A 14,632-nucleotide genomic window follows, 5' to 3' on the forward strand; every position below is an offset into this window, starting at 1 on the left:
TGTGTGTGTTCATGTGTGCGTGTTTGTGTATGCCCATTGATGTGTGTGTGTGTGTGTGTGTGTGTGTGTGCGTGTGTGTGTGTTCCCAACCAGGTAAAAACGACATTTTTGGAGAGATGATCCACCTGTTCGCCAAGCCCGGCAAGTCCAACGCTGACGTGCGAGCCCTGAGTTACTGCGACCTGAGCACCATCCAGCGGGAGGACCTGCTGGAGGTGTTGGACATGTACCCTGAGTTTGCTGACTACTTCTTCGCCAACCTGGAGCTCACCTTCAACCTGCGAGACGAGTCTGCCAGGGTAAATATGGGGTGTTGTTGTCATGGCAGCCATGATGTATACCATGAACACACAACCACAACAAAAGTACATCTACAGAATAATAGAGTAATATTTGTGTCAATTCAAGTATTCTGACTAGGGTCGTACTAGTATAGTACCACGGTACTAATGAATCATATTCGGTACAATACCGCCTCCAAAAAGTACCGGTTCTCTTCTTCTTTCTTTTTTACACGGGCTTGACGCATCACATTGCTGGTTTTAGGAGCAGAGGAGCATGTTGGTCAGCGCACACACACAGAGTACTTACAAGCAGACACAGTTTGTAGACAGAAAAGGGAGAATGGACGCATTTTGGTGTAAAAAGTCAAGATAAAGGTGAAGTTATAACACTGAAACACCCTCAGGAAGAGGTGCTTTAAGACATGGCTAGCTAGCTAGCGGCTAACGTCCACCCGCAGTGTTTTAGCTACTTCTAAACCTGGCCTTACAAGTAGCATTATATTATATATTATTTTAGCATATTATATATTATATGTTATACTAGCATATTAAGCGTGAAAAAAACATATTAAACGTGAAAAAAACATATTCAATGTCAAAAAACACATTAAACGTGAAAAAAACATATTCAATGTCAAAAAACACATTAAACGTGAAAAAACATATTAAACATGAAAAAAAAACATTAAACGTGAAAAAACACATTAAACGTGGAAAAAACATATTAAACTTGAAAAAACACATTAATCGTGCAAAAAAACAAATTAAACGTGAAAAAACACATTGAACATAAAAAAACACATTGCACGTGAAAAAAACACATTGAACTTGAAAAAAACATATTAAACGTGAAAAAAACACATTAATTGTGCAAAAAAACCAAATTAAACGTGAAAAAACACATTGAACGTAAAAAAAACATATTAAACGTGAAAAAAAAAACATTAAACATGAAAAAACATACTAAACGTAAAAAACACCTTAAACACAAAAAACATTCAATGTGAGAAAAAGCACATTAAACATGAAAAAACACATTCAACTTGAAAAAAAACACATTAAACGTGAAAAAACATATTAAACATGAAAAAAAAACATTAAACGTGAAAAAACACATTAAACGTGAAAAAAACACATTAATTGTGCAAAAAAACAAATTAAACGTGAAAAAACACATTGAACGTAAAAAAAAACATATTAAACGTGAAAAAAAAAAAAAAACATGAAAAAACATACTAAACGTAAAAAAACACCTTAAACACAAAAAACATTCAATGTGAGAAAAAGCACATTAAACATGAAAAAACACATTCAACTTGAAAAAAAACACATTAAACGTGAAAAAACATATTAAACATGAAAAAAAACATTAAACGTGAAAAAACACATTAAACGTGAAAAAAACATATTAAACTTGAACAAACATATTAAACGTGAAAAAAACACATTAATCGTGCAAAAAACAAATTAAACGTGAAAAAACACATTGAACGTAAAAAAACACATTGAACGTGAAAAAACACATTGAACGTGAAAAAAACACATTAATCGTGCAAAAAAACAAATTAAACGTAAAAAACACATTGAACGTGAAAAAAAACATTGAACGTGAAAAAAACACATTAAGCATGAAAAAACATACTAAACGTGAAAAAACACCTTAAACACAAAAAACATTCAACTTGAGAAAAAACACATTAAACGTGAGAAAAAAACATATTAACCTTGGAAAAAAAACATATTAACCGTGAAAAAAACATTAAATGTTAAAAACACATTAAACGTGAAAAAAAACATTAAACGTGAAAAAACACATTGAATGTGAAAAAACATATTAAACGTGTAAAAACACCTTAAAAACAAAAAAAACATTAAACGTGAGAAAAAACGAGGACGATGAATATCTAAACATGCTTCACTACACACCGTAGGAGAATGCAATAGCTCACCGGCAATGTAAACAACGCCATGGGTGGATCTACACCTGACATCCACTGTAATGATACCAAGTACAAGAGCATATCTAGTCGATACGACTATGATTATCGATATACTTTTTTCCTTTTTTGAAAATTCATATTATGTTTATAAAGTCAGTAAATGCGTCCCTGGGCACATGAGGACTTTGAATATGACCAATGTATGATCCTGTAACTACTTGGTATCGGATCGATATCTAAATGTGTGGTATCATCCAAAACTAATGTGTGGTATCAAAGAAGAGAAGAAAAAGTAATTATTACATTTTAACAGAAGTGTAGATAGAACATGTTAACAGCGCGACACCTACCCTTTATATCAGTATTTCTTAACCATATTATTATTGGTTTATTAGGTATTATATTTTATTGTATGATCCTGGAACTACTTGGTATCGCATCAATACCTACATTTGTGGAAGATCACAGCGATTCTATGTTCCGCAGCCTCCCAGTCCTCAGGGCTGTGACTCGGACAACGAGGGCACTCGGAGCATGAAAAGAAGAATCTCCTTCACGCCAGAAAGTAAGTGGAAGAATCCCCAGGAATAGTTGACCTTCAGTGACTGACGGGTGTTGTTGCTGCCCCCTAGTGGACGACCATGACGTCAGCACACACTTGGAAAGGGACTCAAACCTGTGCCTGAAAGTCCGAGGTCCCTCCACGCCGAGCACCCCGGTGCTGGACTCCAACCTTCTCGGACACAGCGAGACCACGGACAACTTGAGGAGAAGTCCATCTTTCCAAGGTACTTTGACCCAAAATACAACATTTGCTAGCATGGCTGCACCTATCGATCATTCTAGTAATCGTATTTGTTGATTAATCCAGAGGTGTCAAAGTCGTTTTCACTAAGGGCCACATCGTAGTTATGTTTGGCCCCAAAGGGCCGTTTCTAACAGTGAATACTATTATTACACCATGTTTTTATGAATTTTACTAGTAGATTATTTTTTTTTATTTAACAACATGGTAAAAAAAAAACATATTAAAGGTGAAAGAAAACACAATAAGCATGAGAAAAAACACATTAAACAAACGTGAAAAAAACACATTACACGTGAAAAAACATGTTAAAAGTGAAAAAACACATTAGACGTGAAAAAACATATTAAACGTAAAAAAACATATTCAATTTGAAAAAATACATATTAAATGTGAAAAGAAAGACATTAAACGTGAACAAACATATTAAACGTGAAAAAACACATTGAACGTGAAAAAACACATTAAAGGTGTAAAAACACATTAAAGGTGTAAAAACACATTAAACGTGGAAAAAAATGTATTGAACGTGCAAAAAAAACACATTAAACAGACAAAAACACATTAAACGTGAAAGAAACACATTAAACATGAAAAAACACATTTATCGTACAAAAAACACATTAAACATTAAAAAAACATATTAAATGTGGAAAAATACACATTAAATGTGAAGAAAATCTAATAAACGTGAAAAAAAACATATTAATCGTTGAAAAAACATATTAAACGTGTAAAAAACATTAAACGTGAAAAAAATATATTAAATATGCAAAAAAACACATTAAACATAAAAAAGCACATTAAATGTGAAAAAATATATTAAACATGACAAAAACACATTAATCGTGCAAAGAAACACATTAAACTTAAAAAAAACATTATACGTGAAAAAAACATATTATATGTGTAAAAAAACACATTAAACGTCAAAAAAACATATTAAACATGAAAAAAACGTATTAAACATGTAAAAACACTTTAAACTTGGAAAAATATATTAAACGTGAAAAAAAACATTAAGCATAAAAAAGCACATTAAATGTGAAAAAAACATTAAACGTGTAAAAAACACATTAAACGTGAAAAAATATATTAAAAGTGCAAAAAACACATTAAACATAAAACAAGATATTAAATGTGAAAAAACACATTATTCGTGCAAAAAACACAAATGTGAAAAAACCCATTAAATGTGAAAAAAACACATTAAACGTGTAAAAACACATTAAACGTTGGGGGAAAAAACATATTAACCATGAAAAAACACGTTAAACATGAAAAAACACATTAATCGTGCATAAAACACATTAAACATTAAAAAAAACATATTAAACGTGGAAAAATACACATTAAATGTGAAAAAATCTATTAAACGTGAAAAAACACTTAATCGTGGAAAAAACACATTAAACATAAAAAAAAACATATTAAACGTGAAAAAAACATATTAAACGTTAAAAAAAACACATTAAACGTTAAAAAAAAATTAAACAAGAAAAAAACACATTAAACATGAAAAAAACATATTAAACGTGAAAATTACATTAAACATGAAAAAAACATATTAAACGTGAAAAAAACATATTAAACGTAAAAAAAACACATTAAACGTTAAAAAAAAAATTTAACAAGAAAAAAACACATTAAACGTGAAAAAGTGGCCGTGCTTGCAACCTGAGGGTTTCTGGTTCAATCCCCAGCTTCTACCATCCGAGTCACGTCCGTTGTGTCCTTGAGCAAGACACTTCACCCTTGCTCCTGATGGGTGGTGGTTAGCACCTTGCATGGCAGCTCCCGCCATCAGTGTGTGAATGTGTGTGTGAATGGGTAAATGTGGAAATAGTGTCAAAGCGCTTTGAGTACCTTAAAGGTAGAAAAGCGCTATACAAGTATAACCCATTTATCATATATCATTTAAACATGAAAAAAAAAACACATTAAACATAAAAAAGCACATTAAATGTTAAAAAACATATTAAACATGTAAAAAACACATTAAACGTGCAAAGAAACACATTAGAAGTGAAAAAACCCATTAAATGTGAAAAAAACATATTACATGTGTAAAAAAACACATTAAACGTCAAAAAAAACATATTAAACATGAAAAAAACATTAAATGTGTACAAAACACACTAAACTTGAAAAAACTATACTAAACGTGCAAAAAAAATACATAAAGCACATTAAATGTGAAAAAACACATTAAATGTGAAAAACTCATTAAACGTGTAAAAAACACATTAAACGTTGAAAAAAAACATATTAAACATGAAAAAAACACATTAAACGTGAAAAACACATTAAACATGAAACAAACTTATTAAACAGGAAAAACACATTAAACGTGGAAAAAACATATTAAACATGAAAAAAACACATTAAACGTGAAAAACACATTAAACATGAAACAAACACATTAAACAGAAAAAAGACATTAAACGTGAAAAAAACATTAAACGTGTAAAAAAACACATTAAACATAAAAAAACATATTAAATGTGAAAAAAACATATTAAACGTGAAAAAACACATATTAAACGTGAAAAACACATTAAACGTGAAAAACACATTGAACGTGAAAAAAACACTAAACGTAAAAAAAAAACACATTAAACTTGAAAAAACACATTAAACATGAAAAACACATTAAACGTGAAAAAACACATTAAATGTGAAAAAAACAAATTAAACGTGTAAAAACACATAAAATGTGAAAAAATATATATTTAGCGTGCAAAAAAACTCATTAAACATAAAAAAGGACATTAAATGTGAAAAAAACATTAAACGTGTATAAAACACATTAAACGTGAAAAAATATATTAAATGTGCCAAAAACACATTAAACATAAAAAAAACATATTATGCGTGAAAAAACCATATTAAATGTGAAAAAAACACAATCGTGCAAAAAAACATATTAAACATTAAAAAAAAAAAACTTTAATTGTGCATAAAAACACATTATATGTGAAAAAAACCCATTAAAACACACATTAAACTTGTAAAAAAACACATTAAACGTGAAACAAATATATTAAACGTGCAGAAAAACATTTGCCTGAGTAGTTGGACAGGACAACAACAAAAAAATTAAATGAAGTACACTTTTTGTTGTAAATAAAATAAAACTGTATATTGTTACATATGAAAATATAGAAATAAATAAAACATGTTTTATTATTGTTGATTATTCTAAAAGGTACAACGTTGTGCTAGTAGCTAAGGCTACTAGTTAGCGACCCTCCTGTTAGCGAAGCCTCGCTATGCAGCGACAACGTTTCCAAAATTCTCACACGCCCGCTTCGCTTTTAATGATTACTAATGGAGTGGGGGTCCCGGACCCCTGCGTAGTGGAAAGGTTGAGAACCCCTGATGTAGACCACCAGGGAGTGTGGACAAAAACCCTGGCACACAATCCAGTTTCCATGGCAACCGTTGGTTCGGACTCCTTTTGAAAAGCGAGTGGAGGCACGTTTGTCCGAGCGAGCACTTTTTCTAAATAATGTAAGAGAAGGAGGTGGTGTGCCGGGTGTTGTTGATACGATGGATGAAAGGCTGCCAAGGTCACGGGAGGACGTGTGTCCAGGAGAAAGCCACTCCTGCTTCCTGCTATCTTTACAGCAGGACTAATCAAAGGAGCAGACATCCATTCGGGTCCTGACACACGTAATGGGAGAGTGTCCAGCTGAGATAACCACTAATTGTGCTTGGACAAAAGTCCTGATGGATGGCGGCAGAGAAGGTCCACTCAGCAGCGCTGAGAGATTAATGACGCCCCGTTTAATGAGCGCCTCTTTTCTCTGCCGGTGGGTCGCACGTGCGACGTAAAGAATGCGACTGCTGACTCCGCAGATCTGTGCTGTGACAAATGGGCGTGCAAGAAGCCCGCCCACCACCTGGAGGAGGCGGCCATCTTGCAGGACCTGAGAGAAGACGAGCGCTCCGCCAGCGAGGTCACCTACGGGGAGGTGGAGCAGCGCCTGGCGCAGCTGCAGGACCATCTCAGCAGGTATGTGGGGCGGGGCCTCGGGCGTGTGGGGCGGGACCACGGGCGTGTGGGGCGGGACCACGAACGTGTGGGCCGTGACCACGGGAGTGTGGGGCGGGATCACGGGCGTGTGGGGGGGACATAACGACGGGTATGTGGGCGTAAATGTAACGACAGGTACTGTATGTGGGGCGTAAACGTAACGGCGGGTATGTGGGGCGTAAACGTAACGACAGGTATGTGGGGTGAAAACGTAACGGCGGGTATGTGGGGTGAAAACGTAACGGCGGGTATGTGGGGCGTAAACGTAACGACAGGTATGTGGGGCGTAAACGTAACGACAGGTATGTGGGGTGAAAACGTAACGGCGGGTATGTGGGGTGAAAACGTAACGGCGGGTATGTGGGGCGTAAACGTAACAACACGTATGTGGGGCGTAAATGCAACGTCAGGTATGAGGGGCGTAAACGTAACAACAGGTATGTGAGGCGTAAACGCAACGACAGGTATGTGGGGCGTTAACGTAACGACGGGTATGTGGGGCGTAAACGTAACAACAGCTATGTGGGGTGTAAAGGTAATGACGGGTATGTGGGGCGTAAACGTAACAACAGCTATGTGGGGTGTAAACGTAACGACAGGTATGTGGGGCGTAAACGTAACGACAGGTATGTTGGGCGTAAACGTAACGATAGGTATGTGGGGTGAAAACGTAACGGCGGGTATGTGGGGTGAAAACGTAACGGCGGGTATGTGGGGCGTAAACGTAACAACAGGTATGTGGGGCGTAAACGTAACCACAGGTTTGTGGGGCGTAAACGTAACAACGGGTATGTGGGGCGTAAACGTAACAACAGGTATGTGGGGCGTAAACGTAACAACAGGTGTGTGGGGCGTAAACGTAACCACAGGTATGTGGGGCGTAAACATAATGACAGGTATGTGGGGCGTAAACGTAACGGCGGGTATGTGGGGCGTTAACGTAACGACGGGTATGTGGGGCGTAAACGTAACGACGGGTATGTGGGGCGTAAACGTAACGACAGGTATGTGGGGCGTAAACGTAACAACAGGTATGTGGGGCATAAACGTAACAACAGGTATGTGGGGCGTAAACGTAACGACAGGTATGTGGGGCATTAACGTAACGACGTGTATGTGGGGCGTAAACGTAACAACAGCTATGTGGGGTGTAAAGGTAATGACGGGTATGTGGGGCGTAAACGTAACAACAGCTATGTGGGGTGTAAACGTAACGACAGGTATGTGGGGCGTAAACGTAACGACAGGTATGTGGGGCGTAAACGTAACGACAGGAATGTGGGGCGTAAACGTATCCATGTACATTTGGAGAGGTATGTGGGGCGTAAACGTAACGACAGGTATGTGGGGCGTAAACGTATCCATGTAAGTTTGAACAGGTATGTGGGGCGTAAACGTAACAACAGGTATGTGGGGCGTTAATGTAACAACAGGTATGTGGGGCGTAAACGTATCAATGTACGTTTCAACAGGTATGTGGACCGTAAACATAACGACAGTTATGTGGGGCGTAATTGTATCCATGTACATTTCAACAAGTATGTGGGGCGTAAACGTATCCATGTACGTTTCAACAGGTATGTGGGGCGTAAACGTATCCATGTACATTTCAACAGGTATGTGGGGCGTAAACGTAAGAACAGGTATGTGGGGCGTTAATGTAACAACAGGTATGTGGGGCGTAAACGTATCAAAAAACGTTTCAACAGGTATGTGGACCGTAAACATAACGACAGTTATGTGGGGCGTAATTGTATCCATGTACATTTCAACAAGTATGTGGGGCGTAAGCGTATCCATGTACGTTTCAACAGGTATGTGAGGCGTAAACGTAACAACAGGTATGTGGGGCGTATACGTATCCATGTACGTTTCAACAGGTATGTGGGGCGTAAACGTAAGAACAGGTATGTGGGGCGTAAACGTAACAACAGGTATGTGGGGTGTAAACGTAACAACAGGTATGCGGGGTGTAAATGTAACGACAGGTATGTGGGCCGGAAACGTAATGACAGGTATGTGGGGCATAAACGTAACGACAGGAATGTGGGGCGTAAACGTATCGATGTACATTTGGACAGGTATGTGGGGCGTAAACGTAACGACAGGTATGTGGGGCGTAAACGTATCCATGTAAGTTTGAACAGGTATGTGGGGCGTAAACGTAACAACAGGTATGTGGGGCGTAAACGTAACAACACGTATGTGGAGCGTAAACGTAACAACAGGTATGCGGGGCGTAAATGTAATCACATGTATGTGGGGCGTAAACGTAACCACATGTATGTGGGGCGTAAACGTAACAACAGGTATGTGGGGCTTAAACGTAACAACAGGTATGTGGGGCGTATACGTATCCATGTACGTTTCAACAAGTATGTGGGGCGTAAACGTATCCATGTACGTTTCAACAGGTATGTGGGGCGTAAACGTAAGAACAGGTATGTGGGGCGTAAACGTAACAACAGGTATGTGGGGTGTAAACGTAACAACAGGTATGCGGGGTGTAAATGTAACGACAGGTATGTGGGCCGGAAACGTAATGACAGGTATGTGGGGCATAAACGTAACGACAGGAATGTGGGGCGTAAACGTATCGATGTACATTTGGACAGGTATGTGGGGCGTAAACGTAACGACAGGTATGTGGGGCGTAAACGCATCCATGTAAGTTTGAACAGGTATGTGGGGCGTAAACGTAACAACAGGTATGTGGGGCGTAAACGTAACAACAGGTATGCGGGGCGTAAACGTAACAACAGGTATGCGGGGCGTAAATGTAATCACATGTATGTGGGGCGTAAACGTAACCACATGTATGTGGGGCGTAAACGTAACAACAGGTATGTGGGGCGTAAACGTAACAACATGTATGTGGGGCGTAAACGTAACAACAGGTATGTGGGGCGTAAACGTAACAACATGTATGTGGGGCGTAAACGTAACAACATGTATGTGGGGCGTAAACGTAACAACAGGTATGTGGGGCGTAAACGTAACAACAGGTATGTGGGGCGTAAACGTAACGACAGGTATGTGGGGCGTAAACCTAACGACAGGTATTTGGGCCGTTAACGTAACGACGGGTATGTGGGCGTGAACGTAACGACAGGGACTGTATGTGGGGCATAAACGTAACGGCGGGTATGTGGGGCGTAAACGTAACAACAGGTATGTGGGGCGTAAACGTAACAACAGGTATGTGGGGCGTAAACGTAACAACATGTATGTGGGGCGTAAACGTAACATGTATGTGGGGCATAAACGTAACAACAGGTATGTGGGGCGTAAACGTAACAACAGGTATGTGGGGCGTAAACGTAACAACAGGTATGTGGGGCGTAAACGTAACAACAGGTATGTGGGGCGTAAACGTAACAACAGGTATGCGGGGCGTAAACGTAACAACAGGTATGCGGGGCGTAAACGTAACAATAGGTATGCGGGGCGTAAATGTAACAACAGGTATGCGGGGCGTAAACGTAATCACATGTATGTGGGGCGTAAACGTAACAACAGGTATGCGGGGCGTAAACGTAACAACAGGTATGCGGGGCGTAAACGTAACAACAGGTATGCGGGGCGTAAACGTAATCACATGTATGTGGGGCGTAAACGTAACAACAGGTATGTGGGGCGTAAACGTAACAACATGTATGTGGGGCGTAAACGTAACATGTATGTGGGGCATAAACGTAACAACAGGTATGTGGGGCGTAAACGTAACAACATGTATGTGGGGCGTAAACGTAACATGTATGTGGGGCATAAACGTAACAACAGGTATGTGGGGCATAAACGTAACAACAGGTATGTGGGGCGTAAACGTAACAACAGGTATGTGGGGCGTAAACGTAACAACAGGTATGTGGGGCGTAAACGTAACAACAGGTATGTGGGGCGTAAACGTAACGACAGGAATGTGGGGCGTAAACGTAACAACAGGTATGCAGGGCGTAAACGTAACAACAGGTATGCGGGGCGTAAACGTAATCACATGTATGTGGGGCGTAAACGTAACCACATGTATGTGGGGCGTAAACGTAACAACAGGTATGTGGGGCGTAAACGTAACCACAGGTACTGTATGTGGGGCATAAACGTAACGGCGGGTATGTGGGGCATAAACGTAACAACAGGTATGTGGGGCGTAAACGTAACGACAGGTATGTGGGGTGTAAACGTAACAACAGGTATGTGGGGTGTAAACGTAACAACAGGTATGTGGGGTGTAAACGTAACAACAGGTATGTGGGGTGTAAACGTAACAACAGGTATGTGGGGCGTAAACGTAACGACAGGTATGTGGGGCGTAAACGTAACGACAGGTATGTGGGGCGTAAACGTAACAACAGGTATGTAGGGCGTAAACGTAACAACATGTATGTGGGGCGTAAACGTAACATGTATGTGGGGCATAAACGTAACAACAGGTATGTGGGGCGTAAACGTAACAACAGGTATGTGGGGCGTAAACGTAACAACAGGTATGTGGGGCGTAAACGTAACAACAGGTATGTGGGGCGTAAACGTAACAACAGGTATGCGGGGCGTAAACGTAACAACAGGTATGCGGGGCGTAAACGTAACAATAGGTATGCGGGGCGTAAATGTAACAACAGGTATGCGGGGCGTAAACGTAATCACATGTATGTGGGGCGTAAACGTAACAACAGGTATGCGGGGCGTAAACGTAACAACAGGTATGCGGGGCGTAAACGTAACAACAGGTATGCGGGGCGTAAACGTAATCACATGTATGTGGGGCGTAAACGTAACAACAGGTATGTGGGGCGTAAACGTAACAACATGTATGTGGGGCGTAAACGTAACATGTATGTGGGGCATAAACGTAACAACAGGTATGTGGGGCGTAAACGTAACAACATGTATGTGGGGCGTAAACGTAACATGTATGTGGGGCATAAACGTAACAACAGGTATGTGGGGCGTAAACGTAACAACAGGTATGTGGGGCGTAAACTTAACAACATGTATGTGGGGCGTAAACATAACATGTATGTGGGGCATAAACGTAACAACAGGTATGTGGGGCGTAAACGTAACAACAGGTATGCGGGGCGTAAACGTAACAACAGGTATGCAGGGCGTAAACGTAACAACAGGTATGCGGGGCGTAAACGTAATCACATGTATGTGGGGCGTAAACGTAACCACATGTATGTGGGGCGTAAACGTAACAACAGGTATGTGGGGCGTAAACGTAACGACAGGTACTGTATGTGGGGCATAAACGTAACGGCGGGTATGTGGGGCATAAACGTAACAACAGGTATGTGGGGCGTAAACGTAACGACAGGTATGTGGGGTGTAAACGTAACAACAGGTATGTGGGGTGTAAACGTAACAACAGGTATGTGGGGTGTAAACGTAACAACAGGTATGTGGGGTGTAAACGTAACAACAGGTATGTGGGGCGTAAACGTAACGACAGGTATGTGGGGCGTAAACGTAACGACAGGTATGTGGGGCGTAAACGTAACAACAGGTATGTAGGGCGTAAACGTAACAACATGTATGTGGGGCGTAAACGTAACATGTATGTGGGGCATAAACGTAACAACAGGTATGTGGGGCGTAAACGTAACAACAGGTATGTGGGGCGTAAACGTAACAACAGGTATGTGGGGCGTAAACGTAACAACAGGTATGTGGGGCGTAAACGTAACAACAGGTATGCGGGGCGTAAACGTAACAACAGGTATGCGGGGCGCAAACGTAATCACATGTATGTGGGGCGTAAACGTAACCACATGTATGTGGGGCGTAAATGTAACAACATGTATGTGGGGCGTAAATGTAACGACACATATGTGGGGCGTAAACGTAACGCACCAAAAAAAAAGAAAACACACCAAAGTACCTATTCTTGTGTGATGAGAGGATTAATGAACATCCCTACAACGTCACAGATTTAGTGTCTGATCGACTAAAAGTTTGCGTGTACTAAAACACGTGCAAACTTGACAGCACACAAAGCTGACCGACTAAACTTGTGAGCAGAGGATTTTCAATTCAATGTAACGTGTCGACCTTCATGAGCGTGCAGAATGTTCGCTGGTCTCTACAACGCCCACAATGCTGCCAGGAGAACATGCAAATGTCATTGGCTCACGCGCTGTGATTTATCAAGACCATCCTGTTCGTTCCTTCAAAGCCAGGAAAGGCTTGAGGACGTTTACTCAGCTTTAAAACACGTCCATGAATTATTATTAGATTTTAAAGAAGAAGAAGAATTGTAGCGAGGTGAGAAAAGTACAAACCCCGTTTCCATATGAGTTGGGAAATTGTGTTAGATGTAAATATAAACGGAATACAATGATTTGCAAATCCTTTTCAAGCCATATTCAGTTGAATATGCTACAAAGACAACATATTTGATGTTCAAACTCATAAACTAGATTTTTTTTTTGCAAATAATAATTAACTTAGAATTTAATGGCTGCAACACGTGCCAAAGTAGTTGGGAAAGGGCATGTTCACCACTGTGTTACATCACCTTTTCTATTAACAACACTCAGTAAAGGTTTGGGAACTGAGGAGACACATTTTTGAAGCTTCTCAGGTGGAATTCTTTCCCATTCTTGCTTGATGTACAGCTTAAGTTGTTCAACAGTCCGGGGGTCTCCGTTGTGCTATTTTAGGCTTCATATTTTCAATGGGAGACAGGTCTGGACTACAGGCAGGCCAGTCTAGTACCCGCACTCTTTTACTACGAAGCCACGTTGATGTAACACGTGGCTTGGCATTTTCTTGCTGAAATAAGCAGGGGCGTCCATGGTAACGTTGCTTGGATGGCAACATATGTTGCTCCGAAACCTGTATGTACCTTTCAGCATTAATGGTGCCTTCACAGATGTGTAAGTTACCCATGTCTTGGGCACTAATACACCCCCATACCATCACACATGCTGCCTTTTACACTTTGAGCCTATAACAATCCGGATGATTTTTCCTCTTTGGTCCAAAGGACACGACGTCCACAGTTTCCAAAAACAATTTGAAATGTGGACTCGTCAGACCAGAGAACACTTTTCCACTTTGCATCAGTCCATCTTAGATGAGCTCAGGCCCAACGAAGCCGACGGCGTTTCTGGGTGTTGTTGATAAACGTTTTTCGCCTCGCATAGGAGAGTTTTAACTTGCACTTACAGATGTAGCGACCAACCGTAGTTACTGACAGTGGGTTTCTGAAGTGTTCCTGAGCCCATGTGGTGATATCCTTTACACACTGATGTCGCTTGTTGATGCAGTACAGCCTGAGGGATCGTAGGTCACGGGCATAGCTGCTTACGTGCAGTGATTTCTCCAGATTCTCTGAACCCTTTGATGATATTACGGAGCGTAGATGGTGAAATCCCTAAATTCCTTGCAATAGCTGGTTGAGAAAGGTTTTTCTTAAAGTGTTCAACAATTTGCTCACGCATTTGTGGACAAAGTGGTGACCCTCGCCCCATCCTTGTTTGTGAATGACTGAGCATTTCATGGAATCTACTTTTATGCCCAATCATGGCACCCACCTGTTCCCAATTAGCCTGTTCAC

The 14,632-nt window shown here is 40.2% G+C and overlaps 1 protein-coding gene across 1 annotated transcript in view; it reads left to right on the plus strand.

Annotated features, from left to right (window-relative positions):
* Positions 1 to 14,632, plus strand: part of LOC133613886 (voltage-gated inwardly rectifying potassium channel KCNH7-like) — a 193,329-nt gene that overhangs the window by 163,566 nt on the left and 15,131 nt on the right. The window contains exons 10-13 of the mRNA XM_061971768.1: positions 94 to 299; positions 2,711 to 2,789; positions 2,857 to 3,012; positions 6,891 to 7,047. Of these exons, the coding sequence (XP_061827752.1) occupies positions 94 to 299; positions 2,711 to 2,789; positions 2,857 to 3,012; positions 6,891 to 7,047 (598 nt within the window). The remainder of the gene's footprint in view (positions 1 to 93; positions 300 to 2,710; positions 2,790 to 2,856; positions 3,013 to 6,890; positions 7,048 to 14,632) is intronic.

The sequence above is a fragment of the Nerophis lumbriciformis genome, linkage group LG13 (assembly GCF_033978685.3).
Source record: "Nerophis lumbriciformis linkage group LG13, RoL_Nlum_v2.1, whole genome shotgun sequence".
Lineage (NCBI taxonomy): Eukaryota > Metazoa > Chordata > Actinopteri > Syngnathiformes > Syngnathidae > Nerophis > Nerophis lumbriciformis.